Source organism: Protopterus annectens, chromosome 8.part0 (genome assembly GCF_019279795.1).
Source record: "Protopterus annectens isolate FY-2018-M chromosome 8.part0, PAN1.0, whole genome shotgun sequence".
Lineage (NCBI taxonomy): Eukaryota > Metazoa > Chordata > Ceratodontiformes > Protopteridae > Protopterus > Protopterus annectens.
The window spans coordinates 336,307,673-336,327,463 of NC_056741.1; the positions used below are offsets into that span (position 1 = coordinate 336,307,673).

The window sequence follows — 19,791 nt, forward strand, 5'->3', positions numbered from 1 at the left end:
TTTCATTGTACCCAATCACCTGACAAAATATTACAAAAGACAAATGGGTACTAGCCATTATATCTGGAGGTTACAAGATTCCCTTTCATCAACCCCCTTTGGTTTCAAAAAATCTATCCCAGATGTTCCACCCAATGTAAGGATCAGGCAATCATAGAAGTTTCAAGACTGCTAGAAAAAAGAGCCATCCAGGACTTCCCCGCAGACCAAGTAGGATCCGGAACTTACTCAAAATTCTTTTTAGTGCCCAAAAAGGCAGGGGACTGGAGACCAATTCTGGATCTCAGCAGGTTAAACAAATCTGTAGAGCAAGAAAAATTCCGGATGGTAACACTGCAGTCCATTCTCCCCTTAATGGGTCAGGACAATTGGATGTACTCCATAGTTCTTAAGAATGCGTACTACCATATAAAAATGGACAGATGGTCCAGGAGATTTCTACACTTCCGGCTAGGGGCCAGTCATTACCAATTCAGAGTTCTGCCCTTTGGTCTCACCACAGCCCCCAGGGTGTTCACCAAATGCATGGCAGTAGTCATGGCTCACCTGAGACGTATAGGATTCCAGGGGTTTCCTTATCTGGACGACTGGCTCCTCACTGCTACCACCAGGCAACAACTTATAGAGGCACGAGATTACACCATCACATCCTGTGCTCAACTAGTAATCACAATAAACTTTGAAAAATCTGCCTTGTTGCCCTGTCAGTCTATTACATACATAGGAGCAGAGCTAAGCACAAGAAAAATGATTGTAAAATTGCCTCAGGAAAGAGTTTCCATTACTCGAAAAAAGGTGTCACTTCTCCTGAGGAGCAAAAGAATTCAAGTCAAATATGTTCTTCAAGCTCTAGGGACCATGGCAGCAGCCATTCTTCTAGTTCCCTTAGCACGTTTTCACATGAGAATCCTTCAGTGGCTTCTTTTCACACAATGGTCCTTCCCGGAATTGCCCATGTCTCACATGATGCTAATTACGGAATCTTGCAAAAGACACCTTTCCTGGTGGATGGTCTCCCCACTAGTTACTCAGGGCAGACCTTTCATGGAACCCCATCCAGTCGCCACAGTGACCACGGATGCTTCCCTGATAGGGTGGGGGGGCATTATCTAGGGAAGACAGTCCAAGGCACTTGGCAACCTCACGAGTACCACTTGTACATCAACGTCCTGGAGATGAGAGTGGTGCTGCTAGCATTGCAAGCTCTTCAAGACTTTCTCCCTGCATTGGACTATTGTAATACAGACGGACAATATGTCAGTGGTTTGGTACATCAACAAACAGGGCGGAACCAGGTCATACCCCTTGTGCCAAGAGACCCTCAGACTGTGGCAATGGGCGATTTCCTCCCAACATTTTCTGACAGCAACGCATATCCCTTGGACATCCAACGTAATAGCGGACAGGCTCAGCAGGACTATCCTCATGCCTCACGAGTGGTCTCTGAAACAGGAAATTGTGGATATTATTTTCCGCAAATGGGGCCAGCCTTGCTGCAATCTCTTTGCCTCTCCCCTCAACAACAAATGCAGCAGCTACTTCTCCCATGTTCCTCCTCCAGGTCAGACACCCAAGGACGCTCTAGTACACGATTGGCCTCAGGGACTCCTTTATGCATTTCCCCCCCTTTCCCCTAATTCCAAAAATCATTCAGAAAGCAAAATCGTTGGGTTGCAAAATGATCCTCATTGCCCCCTATTGGCCTCGACAGATTTGGTTTCCGTTCCTTCACCCTTACCTTCTAGCCCAGCCTTGGATTCTGGACCCAGTACCAGACCTCTTGATTCATCAGTTAGACGGTCTACACCGATCCTCCAATCTCTCAAGCTCACAGCTTGGTTACTCCACTTCCAATCCTAGCCAGGCTCCCCAATATTTCTCCAGCAGTGCGTGATATTATTGTTTCCTCCCATAAGACAAATACAAGGAAAGTCTATGTTAGCAAATGGAAAAGATTCTCTTACTGGGCAGACTCCAGGTATTTAGATCCTTTTACAGCTCCTGTACACGAGATTTTGGATTTCTTAGCAGAACTGTTTCATTTTGGTGCAGCGGCTGCTACCATCAGAGTACAACTAGCTGCCATTTCAAATTTTCATATCGGAGTTTCTAACTCCAGCATAATGTCTCACAAACTCTGTAAGGCCTTCATGAGAGGTACATCTCTACTTAGGCCCCCAGTGAAAGAGCCCCTTCCACCTTGGGATCTCAATTTGGTTTTGGCTTCCTTGATACTGCCACCGTTTGAACCAGCAGCATCATGTTCCTTGAAATTTCTCTCTTGGAATACTCTTTTTTTAGTTGCTATTACTTCTGCCAGATGTGTTTCAGAACTTCATGCACTGTGTGTTCACCCTCCAGACCTAGTTTTTTCACAAAGACAGAGTTGAGAACCAACCCATCTTTTCTACCCAAAGTTTGTTCAGAACACAATTTGAATCAATCCATTAAACTTCCAGTCTTTTTTCCTAATCATTCTAACAAGGCAGAATACAGATTATACCAATTGGATGTGCATAGACAACTGCGTTTCTATCTCCATAGAACTAAAGAGATGAGAAAATTAGATCAGTTGTTCCTTTCATTTGCTAACAACAAACAAGGCCTTCCAGTTTCTAAAGTAATATTGTCAAAATGGTTATCAGACACCATAGCCCATACTTACCATTTGCGACAAAAAGACTTTCCAGCTAAACCCAAAGGTCATTCAACCAGGTCAGTAGCTACTTCGGTAGTGTTTCAATCTAGATTGCCCATAGATTCAATTTGTGCAGCAGCTACTTGGGCAGATCCTCATACATTAATTTCACATTACAAAGCAGATGTGGTCTCCCAGGGCAGGGCTTCCTCTGGTTCCATGGTTCTGAAGAGTCTGTTCCAATGAGCCACCCAGGATTGAGGTGCTAGGGATGCTGTCCCATCCAGCAAGAATGAAGGCGAGATTGGACAACTTAACATGAAGAAGTTATGTACCTACCATAATGTTCCATGTTAGTTGTCCTTCATCTCACCTTCTTTCTTGCGTCCCTCCCTCCTTCCCCCTTCCTCGAGGATTGAGACGAGTTTCTCAATGGTTTCACTGGCTAATTTGTTTTGTTATTAGTTGCTTCCCAAGCAAACCATGACAATTAACTGTATATCCAGGTTTATTAATGTCTAGTGTGAGCTATCTCAAACGAGATCTGGGTAGCTGACACTGGGCATTCTGGGATAAGGGGTAGCCTCGAGTCAGTAAAGAGCTCTCGAGCTATAGTAAGTGGCCAAGTCGGAGCTGAGGATCGGCTCCGAACCCATCCAGCAAGAAGGAAGGCGAGATGAAGGACAACTAACATGGAACGTTATGGTAGGTACATAACTTCTTTTTCATTCAGATGAGGTATAATGATATTACTTAAACTACAGAGCTACAGTTTGAGATAATAGTAAGTCAGTAGTAGAATTATTAAGAGTGAGTATAGGGATAAGTTTATATTTGTACATTGCATTTTGAGTGGGTTGTGATCTTATTTGTAAAGTTTAATTTCATGTTTTACAGAAAAATAGTTTCCCTGCAAGCAGCAAGGCATTTCTGATGCTCCAGGATTTAATGCTGAATAGGGATCCTCTTCGTAAGAATGTCAAGCCACCTGAAGAAGAACAGACTGCCTCAGGATAGCCTCAAGTAGCAAGACATTGTGCTGGATGTCTGTACCTGTCTGCAACTGTCTGCCTGTTTAATAAAATCCTGTGGTGACTTGACGTTGTGATACAACTTCTGGACTTTGTGGTGATTGAAGTTTTTTGATTGATTCTGCCCTGGTGGGTGTTAAGCACTTCTTTTTTTCAATTGTGCTGGATGTACTCTTTATACAAAATAGATAACCTTAAGCCATCCATGATGCTTTTACATAACGAAGAAAACACAGATAGTTTACTTTGTTAATACCTCTTCTTTCAACAGCTGTGCTCAGAAGCTAATAAACATACATTTTCTTGGCAATAATGTTATTACATGTGGTTATCATTGATTTGTATCCTTGCTTTTCTAATTAAATAATCCAAATACTGGCCTTAATTTATACCAAACATACGTATTAATGAGAAATGCAAAAGCCATGTATTTAGAAACACGTTTATTTACACTTCAGTCCAGGTGTGCAATATAAAATATGCATTACATCTGTGGTTCACTGCACACAACCAGTGTCTGCAATACTTAAAAAACAAATTCAGTACTTCCAATGTGGTAGAGCCTGAGGAGATAAAGCTAACAGCACTTGACAATGCCAGATATTTACAATTTCACACATTTATTTTGCTAGAAAAAAGTCTTTATGCTACCATGTTTTATCCATGTGTAGCCTGTTTGTTGTGCAAAAATTTACACCAAAACATATGAAGTAATGCTGAACAAAATGGTGGCAACCTGTAGTTCATTCTATATAACAGTACCTGACAGTTTTCATTCCTTGGTCTGTTTCATTGTATGGTTGCTTTCCTTCAACTGTTTCAAAATATAAACTATTGCTAAAAATGTTAATACTTTTCTCATCTTGTCTTTCATTTAATAGAGTTTAAAACTGTTAACTGTGCAACGATGTACCTGTGTACATGCCAGTTATTTGGTTATCATGATCATTTTGAAAATATTCAAGCAGTATTTTAATTAGCTTAGTTTACAGGTCTTACCTAATCATTAGGAATTACAAAGCTTGCTTTCAAAAAAGTGAGCTGTGATCAGCTTAGACGCTTTCTGAAACCAGTTCACGCTTTCTCTTTAGCTGATACTGACAGTTTGCAGCATTTCACTTTGTTGTGGCTCACTGATTCCCCAAAAGAGTTTGCATTTTCTATTGCAGTATTCACTACTGAAGTAGTCTGTAAACCTCATCTAACATTTCTCCGTTCCATCTATACCCACCTCTTTATCTTTTTATTTAACAATACCTGCTTATGTTTATGGAACAAAAACATATGACATTTTGTTCTTGTTAACCAATGTTGTTCATCTTGCTCCTTATGGATCATGCTAGAAAGAATGAAATATATGTATGCAACAAGGTAGTTTGCCATATCTGTCACAGACTGGCAACTGATCTTCCTCTTTGCTCGTTTTATCTTGCCTCTGTCCTGTAGTTTCCACATTCCTTTGACATAGACTGTGTTCAGTGATAGCAGAATCAGCAGAAAAACTGTGGGGAATAATATTCACTAGCTGATGCATGAAGAAAGACATGCCAGATCTGAAACAATACTTTTCACTAGCTGCATGATTCTCATGACCCATCAGCTCAGAAAGGATGGGTACTTCATTTAGCTTTCACCAGGAATGCTAATATCCACAAGGTTTATTTATGCCTACCAGAGATGTCCTGGTTTGATATTGTCTTCCAGAATACTTGTGAACTTGTCTTCATCGATCTTGCTCTCTAACCTGAGGAGAGGAAGGGTAATGTCGTACTGGAGGAAGGTCGTAGTGGCTGGGAATGTGACTGTTCTTTGGAAAGTCATAGTGATTTGAAGTAGCACTGGCACATCCTGCAGCTTTCATACCATCTGTCTCTGAAATAGACAATGAAAAAATTCAGATTATTCCAATGTTGGTAGTTAAAAGTATTTTTATGCTCAATAAAATCAAGTCAAAGTGGCCAACTAATGCCCATTCATTATAAACCTTAGCCATTTACTTGAAGGGTGAAGCTTGAATGCTGGAATCACTTGGGTTGTCACACTGCAGGGACAAAGTGTCTATTATGCCTTACCTATTTCTTCCCCAAAGGCATTTGATGATGTTTAATATATGTTGAAGATAACAACATGCTCACAGTCTACTCTTCAGACTCTCCAGGTTGGGCACTGTAGCAGGGATATGGGCTTTGTCCTCTCCCTGTTGCCCCTCAAGCAGGCTAGTGAAACCAGGGTAAGTAGCAGCAGATCTCCTGATATGCTATTAATGTGGCCTCATTTTAGAGTATTTAGTGAGGAACACTACCACTGCTGTTGAAGAAGTTATAATTAGAATAGAACTACCTTATAAAATTCCTCACTTCCAAATATCAAGTATGCTTAACCCTTAACTAAGCCTACAATAATCATCCATTTTTGCCTTATACTAATTAGTGTGATGTATGGCTAGCTTTAAACTGGGTGTGCTTCTGTCACTACAGTATTATTTTATGTATTTTATTTACCCTCATCCAACCAGAAACACAGACATGTAAAGATGCAGTATGTTGTGATTCAGGGATGCATTAGTCAAAATGAAGAAACACCTTATTATGGGCTAGTATGAGTGTCGCTTAATTGCTTTAACATCCATGAAGTGCAGCTCGGCACTTGCTGCAGCAGTTAACAGAATTGGTAGATGCATCATGGAAACACAGACACACACATTCACTCTCCCAAACACAATACACACCTTGTATGAACACACGTGCACATGCACACAAACGGGCACGCGCATGTGTGCGCGCGCACACACACACACACACACACACACACACACACAAAAACACCACAAACCCCATATCTGTCCCTGAGTTGTTTGAACATCCCTGATGCCTTCTTTCCCTGCTCTCATAAATGATGGAAGCTTGCAGTCACACATTTAATGCCAGACATTAGAGTGTCCTGCATCATTTCCTGCTAAGTACTCCCTGGGGTCTTGTGGTTCCCCTGATCCATGTACTGTTAAAGTTTTGTTAAAGCGCAAGAGGAAGTTATTCTTGTATTCTAGTGTTTCCTCCAGATCTCTGTACTCTCTGTACTGTTAAAGTGCTATTAACCACAAGGGAATTATTCCTAGAGTCTAACAGTTCCTAGTGCATCTTGGTAAAGAAGCCATAAAGCACAAGATACAAGAGCTATCCATGCTGTCATGTATTTCCCCATGCACCCTGAACCCTGTTATGTCTAAGTGCCTCAGGCCTGATTTTTAAGAGTTATCCCTGGCAGCTAGGGATTCCCCCCACATTAGTCCAGGGGTTTATTGAAGTATGACAGCCACCCAGATACACAGACTCACACACACACACACACACACACACACACACACGGATTATTCAGCGACTCGCAAGAGTGATTTTTGCTGAATAGGGGTCGACAAATACGTGTTTGCTGAAAATAAATTTTGGCAAACTAATATAGAACCGCTCTACAGTGGGTGTGTTTGATGTGATGTGGTGTGGTAGCTATACTTTAAGGTATGCATGGCTTAGCCAAAAATAAAACTGCTCCTTCATCCTATTTATAGTGATGTAGTGATATTAGCAGCGAGTTGTGTATCAAAATGTTTTTTTTAGGTTTTAATCATAGTTTACCTTTTACACTAGAGCAAGTCCTTTTACAAATTAACTTAGTTATTTTTAAATTCAGATAGTACCAAAGTACAGAATCTAAAATGCACTGCTACCATTTCAAAAGTAACTAGCCAGTCATCAAATAAACAGATAAAATGTTTGCTAGCTATTGTTTGTAGTCTGTAAATGCAACATTTACTGCACTTTTTTGCAAAAATCTTGTGAACTAGGACAGAGTAATCTGATGAATTATGAGTCACAGAGCCACTCAGTATACATATTCTATTCCCGATATTTTTTCAATGAAGTGACAATAGTCTATGAAAAAATATGAATTTTTTTTTCATAATTCCATATTGAAATGTCAGCACACAAAATGCTGAGAGCTGGCATGCTAAAAAAAAAAAAAAGACTGAAAATCCAGGCGAAGAATCTCGAACATTGCTCTTCTCCTTTAAACTTCTTTTTTGCATTGGAGCAAGCCCCACTGTACTCCACCCCAAACTTATATATATATAAACTCTGAGACTGCCATACTCAGAGAAAAAGGAATTTTCTGGGACATGGCCATCTTGGACTTATTATATGTAAATCTGCTTTTTCAGCCATTCAGTCTCCGTGTTCTAGGACTTGCTCTAGTGGGTCCCAACATTTCAGAAAGTCACCCATTTTCATTCTGCTAGAAATATTATAAAAATTAAAAGACATACTGCAACACTGTAAATGCTAGTTTCATCACATAAGTTTTATTCCATCTGAAGTATAAAGATAAAATGCTCACCTTCCTCCTTTCTTCTGCAGGACGGCGGATACAGAGCCACCTCAGTGAATGCTCTTTCACGATGTAGGGGAGACTTCATTTCCATGTAGCTACTCTCACATGGTTTTGTTATAAGTTCTGGAAGATCCTTTATTGTTGCATAAGGATTTTCACTATTCAGTGAGACATCACTCACTCGGATGGTAGAGTTCTTGCTAAACTCTGAAAAATTATTACGGCAAGAGTGAGAATTTATTTTGCTGCATTTGAAAATTGGGATAACATACATTACAAGCTCAGAAAACTAAAACTCACAGCAGAGAAACACTAAAATGATAAAATTACAACAAATATAATATATACAGTAACATCAGTGTGTGGGAAGTTTCACCCTAATACACCCGTGGAGGAGGAGCTTCACCACATGCAATCATCTCTGATGTCATAGCAGTGTCACAGAAGAACACAACCTATAATTTGTCTCTTTCCTCTTCTATTTTTCTGATTTAGCAGCATATAACATGACAGCCTGGTCATCCTGCTGTTTATTTATTTGTTTTTAAATTACTTTTAATTAATTAATTAATTAATTAATTAATTAATTAATTAATTAATTAATTAATATAGCAGCTAGCATTACTAACTACTTGTGCTTTGTTCTGCAGATCAGTTTTCATATGGGTTATTTTTTGTAAAAAATCAGCAAATCCTCCCTGTGTTAGCATGTTCAGCATACTTTTTTTGTTTGTTTGCTTTGATAGGTGTTTCGTTTTCTTCCTATATCACAAGGACATACTGTTTAACTGTCAGTCTTGTAAATTCCCCATATTGGTGATTGTTCATAGGTTCATAGGTAGGTAGATTAGTTCCCTGTGCCTCTGTCCAGCAAAGCGACTAAAGTGATCCCCGGGGTAAATTTTCTGTTTCCCATCCACTCATCAAGGTTTCTCTTGAAGAGTGTTAGTGAGGAGCTCTGCCTAATGTAGATTGGAATCTTGTTCCAAAGCATGGGAGGTCTCTGGGACAGGAATCTATCCCTCCAGCACATCCTATTTATTGTTGTGGTGAAGTTTAGATCCCTAGAGCATGTGGCTTGAGGGGATAAGGTTTTCTTTAGGTGGAGCATGTCCATCAATTCTGGGTTGAACATGGCCTTCTATGTCAGGCAGAGATCACCTTTGACTAGGAGGTATGCAACCGAGTACAGCTGGAGTTTCTTCAGTCGAGCTGCATAGGGCATCTGTTTGAGGCCAGTGATCCTCTTGGTGAGGTACTTCTATGGTCTTTCCAGCTGTTGCAGGTGTCTTGTACGGTACATCCCAAATGGGGCATTGTACTCTATGACGGGTCTGATGAGTGATGAGTAGAGGGGTAAAATTACCTCTTTTGATCTGGATGCAAACCCTTTAGTAATTAGGTGGGCCACATAGAAGGATTTTTTAACCACTTTGGCAATGTGATTATCAAAGGAGAGATTACTATCTACTTGGGTCCCCAGATCCCTTATTACATTTTCCATATTTAGGGGGCTACCACCTATGTGGTAGTGTGTGTGTACTTTGTTTTTCCCAAAGGGGATGACTATGCACTTTTTGGCATTTAGCTTGAGGCCATGAGTTTAACACCAGGCATCCGTCTCAGTGAGACCCTTTTGGAGGATATCTGTGTCAGCTGGAGAGTCACTTATAACCCCTAGTTTGCAGTCATCTGCGAACCTGGTCAGCCATAGTCCTCCTGTGCTTGCCTGTACCTCTGAGAAGTATATGGCGAACAGGAGGGGTCCTAGGACTGAGCCCTGGGGAATGCCACTTGTAACTGGTTTAGAGTCAGACCTAGCTCCCGCAACTTTCACCATGTGGGTTCTGTACGTGAGCCAATTGGCAACCCATCTTGTGACATAGGTCGAACTTAGTGCAGTCGACCGAGTGTCATTCAAAATTATGATAGTAAACCACCTTGGTAACTGTCTCAAAGAAGTCCACCAGGTTTAGGAGGCATGATCTGCCCCTAACAAAGCCGAACTGGGAGGGTCCAGTGTTTGGAGGTTCCCAATGTCTCTGTTAATGAGTTCCATGAAGATGCACTCCATAGCTTTGCAGACCAAGCTAGTCAGGCTTTTTGGGCGATAGTTTCCGGGGTCTGTTGTGGCTCCATCTTTGTGGAGCGGAATAACCGTTGCTGTCCGCCACTCTTTGGGTACTTAGCCTGTGGAGAGGCTGAGTTTGAACAGTGTGTTTAGGTGAGGGGTTAGTTCATCTTTGAGCTTGTGTAGGATACAGCCTGGGACACCGTCCGGTCCTATTGATGCTGTGTTTTTGGCTTTGGAGAGGGCTGTTTTAACCTGAGTGTCTGTGATTTCAGGGGCTGTACATTCTTCTGGTATGGTTATGGGCCCTTTTGGGGGTGAGAGGGGGTGAAGTTTGCATTGAACCTGTCTGCCAGGATGTTGGCAATATCAGTTGGTTCAGTGTATTTTGTGTCATTCTGCATTAACTCCGAGCAGATATGAGCATTGCCACAGCTAAAGAATGCCTTGTGGTTATCTTTGGAGTCCTTGGCAATTTTCCTTTCGAAGCTCGCCTTGGATAATTTTATGAGGGATTGTAGTTTCTTGCTGATACTGATCAAGAATGTCTTTCCTTCTTGGGATTTTACTCTTTTCTGTACTAGTTTCCTCCTTCCATTGTATAGCTTGTTTATGGCAGGGGTCCACCAGACTGGTTTCCTTTTCTTGGAGGAGTGAGTCTTGGTTTTGCTTGGGGTAGCATGATCCATGCATTCTTGTAGGTCCCATAGAATGCATTAGTAAAGGATTTTGCGGCTTGGACAGCATTATCCTTTAGCATGGGGGCTTTGAAACTTTCACCTCGGTCTTAAGTAACGTGAAGTTTGCTTTTGAAAAGTTTTTCACGGTGGTTTCCTTGTATGGGGTGGGGGCGGAATGTGGATATCCAAAGTGATTTGTTTATGATCAGATCTAACCAGCGAGGGGTTGATCTCCAGTGTGGAACACCGGTCGCTCATGTTGGTGATGACCAGGTCCAATATGTTGTTACCTCTGGTGGAAGTGTTGACCAGTTGATCCAGGGCATTTGAGTTTATAAATTCTAGGAAATGTTGGGCAAGGGAGTTAGTACTTGAGTAGTTCTCCCAGTTAATGTTTGGGTAGTTGAAATCACCCAATATTAGGGTGTTTGGTAGGACCTTTATGTTTCCCAGTGTTTCCAGAAATGCGGAATGGGGGTCCTGGGACATGGTGGGTGTTCTGTAGCAAGCTACAATTTGAATTGCAGTTTTGTCCATTGTTAGTTGCACATGGATGATCTCTGAAGCATCGTGCTGTGCCACTAACCTGGAGGTGTGGGTATCCTTGATAAATTTGGATACTCCCCCGCCTTTTGTATTTTGGTCTGGGTTCTGTGGCCGAAATGTATGGTATGAGTTGTAGCCTGGTAGTGCTGGGGTGCTCTCTGGAGCCTTAAACCAGGTTTCTGTTACTGCACATATATCGATTTTCTCCATACCGAGGAGTGCCTCAAGTGCATGCATTTTGAGGTTTAGACTTCTGGCATTAAGTAGCATTACCTTCAGATTTTTGTTACTTTTGCTATTTACGGTGGTGGGCTTGTCTTTTGAGCCTTGCCTAAAAAAAGGCACTATGGGGGTGGCAAGAGCCTTGGCCAGTATTTGAAAGCCTAAAGGTGACAGGTGCAAGCCGTCTCTAGCAAAGCAGCGTGGCTTGTCGAGTATGTCATCCCAGGTGGACAGACACTGGATCCCCTTTGAATGACACCAGAAACTTAGCCAGTTGTTGAAATTTATATTTTTTTCTTTATACCATTGTATCATTCTTGGTGAGGGCAGGATGTTACTCAGGGTCAGGGTCATACTGGCCTGGACTACGTGATCAGAGAGCTCTTCCATGTCTCTTTTCAAGTAGTCCAGGGAGGTACGGCTCAGGTCATTCACACCAACACTGACAAATTTCATAGTTGTATTTGTACTTGTTTTGGAGCGACCTGAGTGCTGTGTTATGTGGCGGATCCTGGCACCCGACAGGCAGCTAACAGTAACCTTCTCCTTATTCAGCCTAATGAGTGGGACATCAGTGTGCCTGACTATAGAGTCACCTATTACTAGAATGTTGGGTATGTTATTTTGCCTTAAGGGCTGTGATTGTGTGGCATGCTGGTTTTGTGAAGTATGTGTTTCATGGTTTGTGTTGGGGGGGGGTGGAGGTTGCGTGGATGTCTGCTTTGGAGGTCTCTGTTGCTTTTGCAGATTTTTATTTAGAGCCTCCGAGTATGTTTTCTTGTATTTATGTGTGTTTTTGCCGGTGCTGGTTTAATGGGTCTATGTGAGACTGGTGGTGAGATGCCAATATTTCCCTTCTCCTCTTGACTGTCTGATCCAGTCTTGGGTTGAGAGAGCGTAGCCTCCAGTTTGTGTGTGTGTGTGTGTGTGTGTGTGTGTGTGTGTGTGTGTGTGTGTGTGTGTGTGTGTGTGTGTGTGTGTATTTTGTCTGTGCATGTTGATGTGGGAAAGCAAGCGCATCAGAATAAGGAGGTGAAGGCAGCACTTACAGTGATGTGATTTGCTCACATCACCATGCTCAGGTGGGGGTTAGGTTTATAAAATGAAAAATTATTTAATTGTCAGAAAACTGTTGTTTGGGAGGCATGAGAACAAGACCAATACAATTTAAAACACTAAAGTATTCTACCTGCACTATATCTTTACAGGAAAAAGGGTCTTCTCATACATCAGTTGGCAGAAACATATTATAGCCTATATATTACAATAGATGTATTAGGATGCAACAGAGGGTCTTTCTGTTATCCTAACAGTTTTACTGTCAAGTCATAGGAGGACATTGCCTCCTGAAAAAAATGAAAGTGGCTGTAATTCAGCTACAAAGAAAAGAATATTTTCTGCATAAGAAACAATATCATTTGCTAGTCTGCATGGTAATGGCTGTATTTGCAATTCTGTATCATTCAATTTGCTGTTAAAATACTAAAGTTTGTTTATTTATTATTTATTTAAATGTGTTCAGTAGGGTAGAGAACTGCCCCTAACTGGACCAATTTCAATCTCAGCATGTGTTTGCAAAAGAGCAAACAGTTTACATAGAAGAGAAAGCTACACAAATAGAAAAATATATAAGTTTAAATATATGTTGTCTTACATTTTAAATAACAGAATAAAGTACACAGTCAGTACAAAGGAATACCTGTATATTACTTAACCGACTCCCTATTGAGTGCTAACAAGCCAAAAAAAAAGACCAAAAACATGCTGAAAAGATCGATCTCCTTTAAACTTCTTTATTTTTGCAGGGGGAAAGCCCTTCTCCCCCCCCCCCCCCAAAAAAAAACCTATGTGTACCAACTCTGAGATTGCCATACCTTGGAAAAAGTGAATATTCTGAGAAATGTCCATCTCAGGCTTACATGTAAGTCCTTTTTGGCCATTCACTCTCCATGTTTTGGTTTTAACATAGCTGGCCTTGACATTTAAAATGTTTACTTTTACCACTTAATCAGCTATATTTTAAATTCAGTGTAGAATTTTTGACAAAATAAATTGCTTTATGTGATGCTTTGCATTATAGGATATGCATAGTCAAACTATTTTTTAGAACTATGGCTGAGTAACCTATGTCTTTTACAGTAATTCTTTTCTCAAAAGTTACTTATTTGGGTCTCTTTCTTCTGCTTTCTTTAAAGAGTAGTTTAATAAGCCTTCCACAGTGGGTTACTAAATGTTATCTGCACAACATAGAATGGCTAGGATTTTCCAGAGCTGGAATCTGGTTGTGGTATACTGATTATCATTGGCTGTTATTGTGCTTATTTGGTATCTGCAAGTTGTACTTTATGATATTCATTTGGCATTTGCAGGCTGTGCCAACTTGTACTGAGAGACTCTTTGCAAGCATGTAATACTTTAAAATCTTAACCAGTCCAGATTATCTCACAGAGATCATTACATATTTGCATTATATTTTGCATTATGAGCTATGAATATTTGTGCAGTTTTTAAATAACTTGACTGTATACATAGTACACATAGTACTGTTTGTGATAACCCCTTTTGTCTGTCGTAGGATCATAGGAAGTTACTAGGCTATTGGCCTTGAGACCCTTACAAGCCTAACCAAGAATTTAGCCTATGTTCCAACAAGTCAGCACCCTATGCCACTGTCCAGCAGGGACATAGGTGGAATCCCAGGGGTGTATTTTCTGTTTTAATCTTTTCTTTTCTTTTTTTTTTGCCACTTTATATTGAGTTCCCATGCTTTTGTACAAAATGTAATTTTAAGCAGAGATCGGATGTGTTTCTGAGGAAAGATGAAATACCAGAGTGACTCACTGAGCAGCATGGTAGCTCAGTGGGCTGCTCATTGGCACTGTGGAAAAATCTTTGCTTCACCGTTCCATGTTCTGGGCTTCAGTCCTGACTTTTGACTCTGTCTGCAAGGAGGTTAGATGTTCTTTGTCTACCTGCAAGGGTTTTCTACTTGCATTCCCGTTTCTTCCCTGTTTGCAAAACATGCCCATGAATTATATATACTTAACTTGTCATATATTTATATGTTGTATTTACACATTCCCTTGCAGTCTAGGTTGCACCTAAATGTCTATGGACCAGCCCACTTAAACCATTTAACAAATGACTGATTTAAATTTGTTTCTCAAGGAAGGGCACTAATCTCAAAAGACTGTTCACTGGCTCAGTGCAGAACAAAGCGAGATACAGAAGATATGGACATTTTACATAAATATAAAGGGACTACATTTAATACACAAATTTTCATTTCTCCTACTCAAAGCCACCAGGTCATGATATGCAACACTGACATCTTGAACGTTTTTCATTATAGATAGAAAAATATTGTTAGCTATATAGTCATTAGTCCAAAGGAATTTAAAGAAGGTCATCCCCATTTTGTAATGCATATTATCATTTACCTACCTTTGTTGTAGTACTTTCCTAGGCTGTTGCCACAGCTGTAACTCCGATCTATTCCATGGGCTCCTACAAAAATAAAGAACAATGTATTACTGTTATTTAGCAGAAAAGAGATGATCTGAAGTAGTTAATTTAATTTATCGGCAACCTGTGGGTATTCGGATCCATATCAGATCCAAGCCGGCAACTTTTTCAAGCATCTGCTCCAAGCTCCTCCCCTTACCCATAATCCCTTACATCTCCTACCTTCCCCACAGATCTCGTTTGCCGCTTCATGAATCAGCATTGTGATCTCTTTAGCTCCAAGTTGGGTATCGTAAGTGAATAGTTTTTCTTGTGCTTTTAGTGTGTGTGTGTGTGGTCGTTAGTTTACCTTATCCCCCCCTTCGCTGTTCGTCATTTTTTTTGTGTAAAAAAAAAAAAATTTAAGTTGTAGTAAAGTAGTATAGCAGGCCTTCCAGACTTTAGTGTGTGTGTTGCAGTGTTGGGTTAAGTCTTGACTGAGTGGGTTTATAGTATGGCTGAGCAGCCTAAACCTACTTTTAAAAAATGCACAGAGTGTGTCCATAAGCTTTCACCAGCTGATGGCCACACTCTGTGTGTTATTTACCTGGGTGTTCCCATCTTTCAACACAGTGTAGTGTGTGTGCGGGGTTCAACCCCAGGGCCCTAAAAGAAAGGAAGGCAAAGGTGATAGCTAAGGGCCTTCTGCCAGTTTCTTCCGTAGACACAGCAACCTCGGCCTCGGCTCTTCCAGTAACTGCTCAAACCCCCCTCAGGCTGGGACTCAACCTCCCACTAGGCCTGTTGAAGGGGGGACTAAAGGAAAGGAAAAGAAGGACAAAGGGAAGAGAGGGGATAGGCCCTGCAGAGTGGGAGCTCTTCCCTAGCCTGCCTTCCAAACTGACTAGGACATTTCCTCAGCTCCACTCCCCAAGGTTCTCCCAGGAGCTGACGGAGCCCTTGGCCCGAGGCCTTCATTGAGGTCATTGCACCGACCAGCCAGATCTGAGTCGGTCGCCTCCTCGCGCTCGACTCAGAGTCTGTTGGAGTTGGATATGGACAGGATGATGAGGAGGTTCATTCGGACCCAAATCCAAATGGGAGTCTTGACAGGCCCATCTCCCTCTGGAGAGGGGATCTCCTTGCCTTCTTTCATCCAATTTCTCCTTCCCTTATCCGGCCTGTGGTTTCGGGGTTTATGAATCCGAGGATCCTTGGAACTGGGGATTCAGTGCCGACAGTTCCTCCAACCTTGACGCCAGTGATTACCTTGAGTTCCTCGGATCCGACCTGTTCGGATCCGAGCAAGTCTCAGGGCTGATGATGGGGAGTCGGATCCGAGGAGATGGAGGTGTCTTCGGCTCCGATGTTGTCGGATCCGAGCCGTTCCTTCGGAGCCCTGGCTACTTCTGCCTTGGCCCCGATCCTCACGGTGGAGCTGGGGAGAGCTTCCTCCTTGTTGCATGCTAAGAGGAGGTATGCTCTCCATCGGCGTTCGATGTGATGGAGAGGGTTCTCTTCCAAGGATCAAGACCCCAGCCTATTTCCTAGGTTCCCGTGGATTTGGTTATGACTCTCTTCCATTTGTCCTGGGGACAGCCTGTGCTAGAGGACCCCCCAGATGGATCCTGTAGTGGAATCCCCCATGACTCACAAGTCCTCTTTAGAGAGTCCCACTGAAGAGGGTCCCCATAAGCACACATGTAAAAGGAGGCACCTGGACTCCCCCGAGTCCCTGACAGAAGATACTGACTTAGATGAAGGAGAGGGTTCCCCCAGGTCACCTCCCGAGGATGTCTCCTTTGGAGACATCATGGAGATCCTCCGCCAGAAGGGAGGTTGGTCAGTCCCAAAACCCTCTACGGATGAGTCATTGTTCCTGGAGGCCTTTGGCACAGGCCCATCTACATCCTGGGTGTCCCCTCGTGCGGATCCCTTAGTGGAGCTTATTACCACATGGGCATGGAAGGAGCCTGACACCATAGAGCCGATACCAAAATGCCTGGACAGGATCCTCTCTACTCCCTCAGACAGACAGGCCTGGTACAAGGGATCCCCGGTGGATGCTATGGTGGTTGCAGCTGCCACCAAGAGGGAACTGGCACAGGAAAGTTCCTCGGTCCACCCTCCAGACAAGGACTCTAGGGCAGTGGATTGGTTTGAGAAGCGAGTGTTTTCTTCAGTGATGTTTTCCATTCAAGCGCTGAATTATTTGGCACACGTCATATAACTTCAGTGAGATCTAGTCACAGAATTTGCTGTGTCGCCCCGAGGACAAGTGATTATTTTCCGTGAAAATGTCGACTCTTAAAATCAGTTTTGAACACGTCCATGCATCTTCTTTCCCATGCCACGGAAGGAGCGGCTAGGGTGGCTGGGACTGGCATAGCTATGAGGCGACACGCTTGGCTTAGACTGTGTCAATTCGCGGACCTCTTCAAGGTGTCATTCACAAATGCTCCCTTCGATGGTTCTTCCCTGTTTGGGAAGGCAGTACGTGACACTCTGGTCCAGAGCAAGAAGGACGGGAAGACTCTGTCTGCTGCTGGAGTCTGCTTCTCTGTCCCTCAAAGATCTTTTTCTAGGAATCAGAGAGGGCAAAAGAAGATGTGGTTCCGAAAATCACAGCTTTCCTGGGACTCTCAGGACAACTCGTCCCCTAGAGGCAGAGGGGGACAAGACAGATGCTGCCCCAGAGGCAGAGGGGGGCCGAGGAATTTTGGGTCTAGGGAGACCTACTCGGACAGACCCAAGCAGCAACCCTGAGGGGTTGCCAGACTGTCCTACTCTGGAGACAGTTGGGGGAAGATTGTCATTGCACCTAATGGCTTGGGAGTCCATTAGTGTGGACCATTGGATGCTTCAAATAATATCCAGAGGCTACTCCATCCCGTTCATTACCCCTCCCGTCCAACCAAAGCACCTCCCGGATGTTCCACCTGCTCAAAGTGAGGCGGCAGAGCAAGAGATTTCAAAGCTGCTTTGCAAACGAGCCATCGAACCGGTCCCCCCAGATCAGTCTGGATTAGGCATTTACTCCAGGTTCATTTTAGTGTCAAAAAAAGACAGGGGACCTCAGGCCCATATTGTACCTGTCAACCCTGAACCTGGCTGTAGTCAAGCAGAAATTTGTATAGTCACCCTGCAGTCCATTCTACCTTATCTCAGAGAATGCGACTGGATGTGCTCGATAGACCTCCAGGACGCTTACTACCATATCAAAATTCACAGAAGCTCCAGGAGATTCCTTCGCTTCCGGCTGGGAGCCAATCATTTCCAGTTCAGAGCCCTACCCTTCGATCTCACCACAGCCTCAGGGTGTTTACCAAGGTTATGGCAGTCATAGCAGCTCACCTGAGGCTTCAGGAAATTTAGGTGTTTCCTTACCTAGACAATTGGCTCCTCGCTGCTGCCACCAAGCATCTTCTTTGCATGGCCAGAGACTCCTTCCTGCATCTTGCAGTCAACCTAGGGATTACCATCAATGTCTCCAAGTCCCTCTTGAACCAGGTACAGATCTTGGAATTTAGAGGGGCACGACTGGACAGCCTCCAGTTGAATGTCTTTCTAACTTGAGACAGGGTCCAGAGCCTATGGGCCCATGTATCAGCGATCTTTGGCCCCAGGCTGCCAATGGCGGGTGACATTCTCAGAGCCCTAGGCTCCATGGTCACAGCAATCTCGATCCTTCCCTGTGCGCGCCTTCACATGCGGGTACTTCAGTAGACCCTTGCAGTACAGTGGTCTTGGCTAGACCTCCCCATGGACTATCTAATTCGAATCAGCAAAGCCTGCAAGGCATCTCTTCTCTGGTGGCTCCAATTGCCAGAAATCTTGGCAGGGCGACCCTTCACCCACAGCCCAAGCCACAGTGACCATGGACACCTCCCAGCTCGGGTGGGGGGGCACTATTTGGGGAGGACAGTCCAAGGCATGTGGTCCCAGACTGAGACCAGATTGCATATCAGTGTTCTGGAGATGAGGGAAGTGCTTTTAGCATTGGAAGCCTTTCACGCTGTTCTTCCCCTGGGGATGATTGCAGTTCAGTCAGAGAAAATGTCTGTTATCTGGTATATCAACAAACAGGAGAGAACCAGATCTTACCCTCTCTGTTGCGAGGCTATGAGAGTTTGGGAGTGGGGGATCTCCACCAGTTGGTTTCTGATTGCAACGCACATCCTGGGATGCTGCAGCATTTTAGCAGACAGATTGAATCGGGCTATTCTAATGCCATACGAGTGGTCTCTGAAACAGTCGATAGCGGTGGAGATCTTCCTTGTGTGGGGTCAGCCTTGCTGCGATCTCTTCGCATCTCCTTCCAAGGTGAAGTGCAGAGGGTACTTCGCTCTGATTCCCTCACCAGGGTACTCCCCCAGAGATGCTTTAGTCCATGCTTGGCCTCCCGGGTTACTGTATGCTTACCCCCATTACCTTTCATTCCGAAGTTTCTTTAGAAAGCTTGCTGACTGGGGTGCAAAGTGATCCTCATTGCCCCATTCTGGCCTCATCAGGTGTGGTTCCCCTTCCTCTGGTCTCATGCTCTAACTCCGCTTTGGATTCTGGATCCTTGCCCGGATCTCATCTCTCATCCCTCGAGCACCTGTCCGCCTGACCTGGACAGCCACAAGCTGACGGCCTGGTTGCTCCAGTTCCCCTGATTGCCAGGACTCCCGATCTGTCATCTTCAGTAAAGACTATTCTCGTGGCATCCCACAAGGCTTCCACTAGGAAGATTTATCGCAGCAAATGGAAATGTTTCTCTATTTGGGCTTCTCA

At 43.3% G+C, this 19,791-nt stretch overlaps 2 protein-coding genes across 5 annotated transcripts in view; one reads left to right on the forward strand and one right to left on the reverse strand.

Moving 5' to 3' along the window:
* LRRC71 (leucine rich repeat containing 71) overlaps window positions 1-3,987 on the forward strand; it is a 2,015,367-nt gene extending 2,011,380 nt beyond the window's left edge. For all 4 annotated transcript variants that reach the window (XM_044079834.1, XM_044079832.1, XM_044079831.1 and 1 more), the window contains one exon: window positions 3,536-3,987. In XM_044079834.1, coding sequence (XP_043935769.1) covers window positions 3,536-3,655 — 120 coding nt within the window. In that variant the 3' untranslated portion in view covers window positions 3,656-3,987. The remainder of the gene's footprint in view (window positions 1-3,535) is intronic.
* A 110-nt stretch (window positions 3,988-4,097) lies between these two features.
* Window positions 4,098-19,791, reverse strand: part of LOC122808226 (multiple epidermal growth factor-like domains protein 10) — a 693,858-nt gene continuing 678,164 nt past the window's right edge. The window contains exons 23-25 of the mRNA XM_044079188.1: window positions 15,016-15,078; window positions 8,059-8,259; window positions 4,098-5,541 (exon numbers count right to left, since the gene is read on the reverse strand). Coding sequence (XP_043935123.1) covers window positions 5,393-5,541; window positions 8,059-8,259; window positions 15,016-15,078 — 413 coding nt within the window. The 3' untranslated portion in view covers window positions 4,098-5,392. The remainder of the gene's footprint in view (window positions 5,542-8,058; window positions 8,260-15,015; window positions 15,079-19,791) is intronic.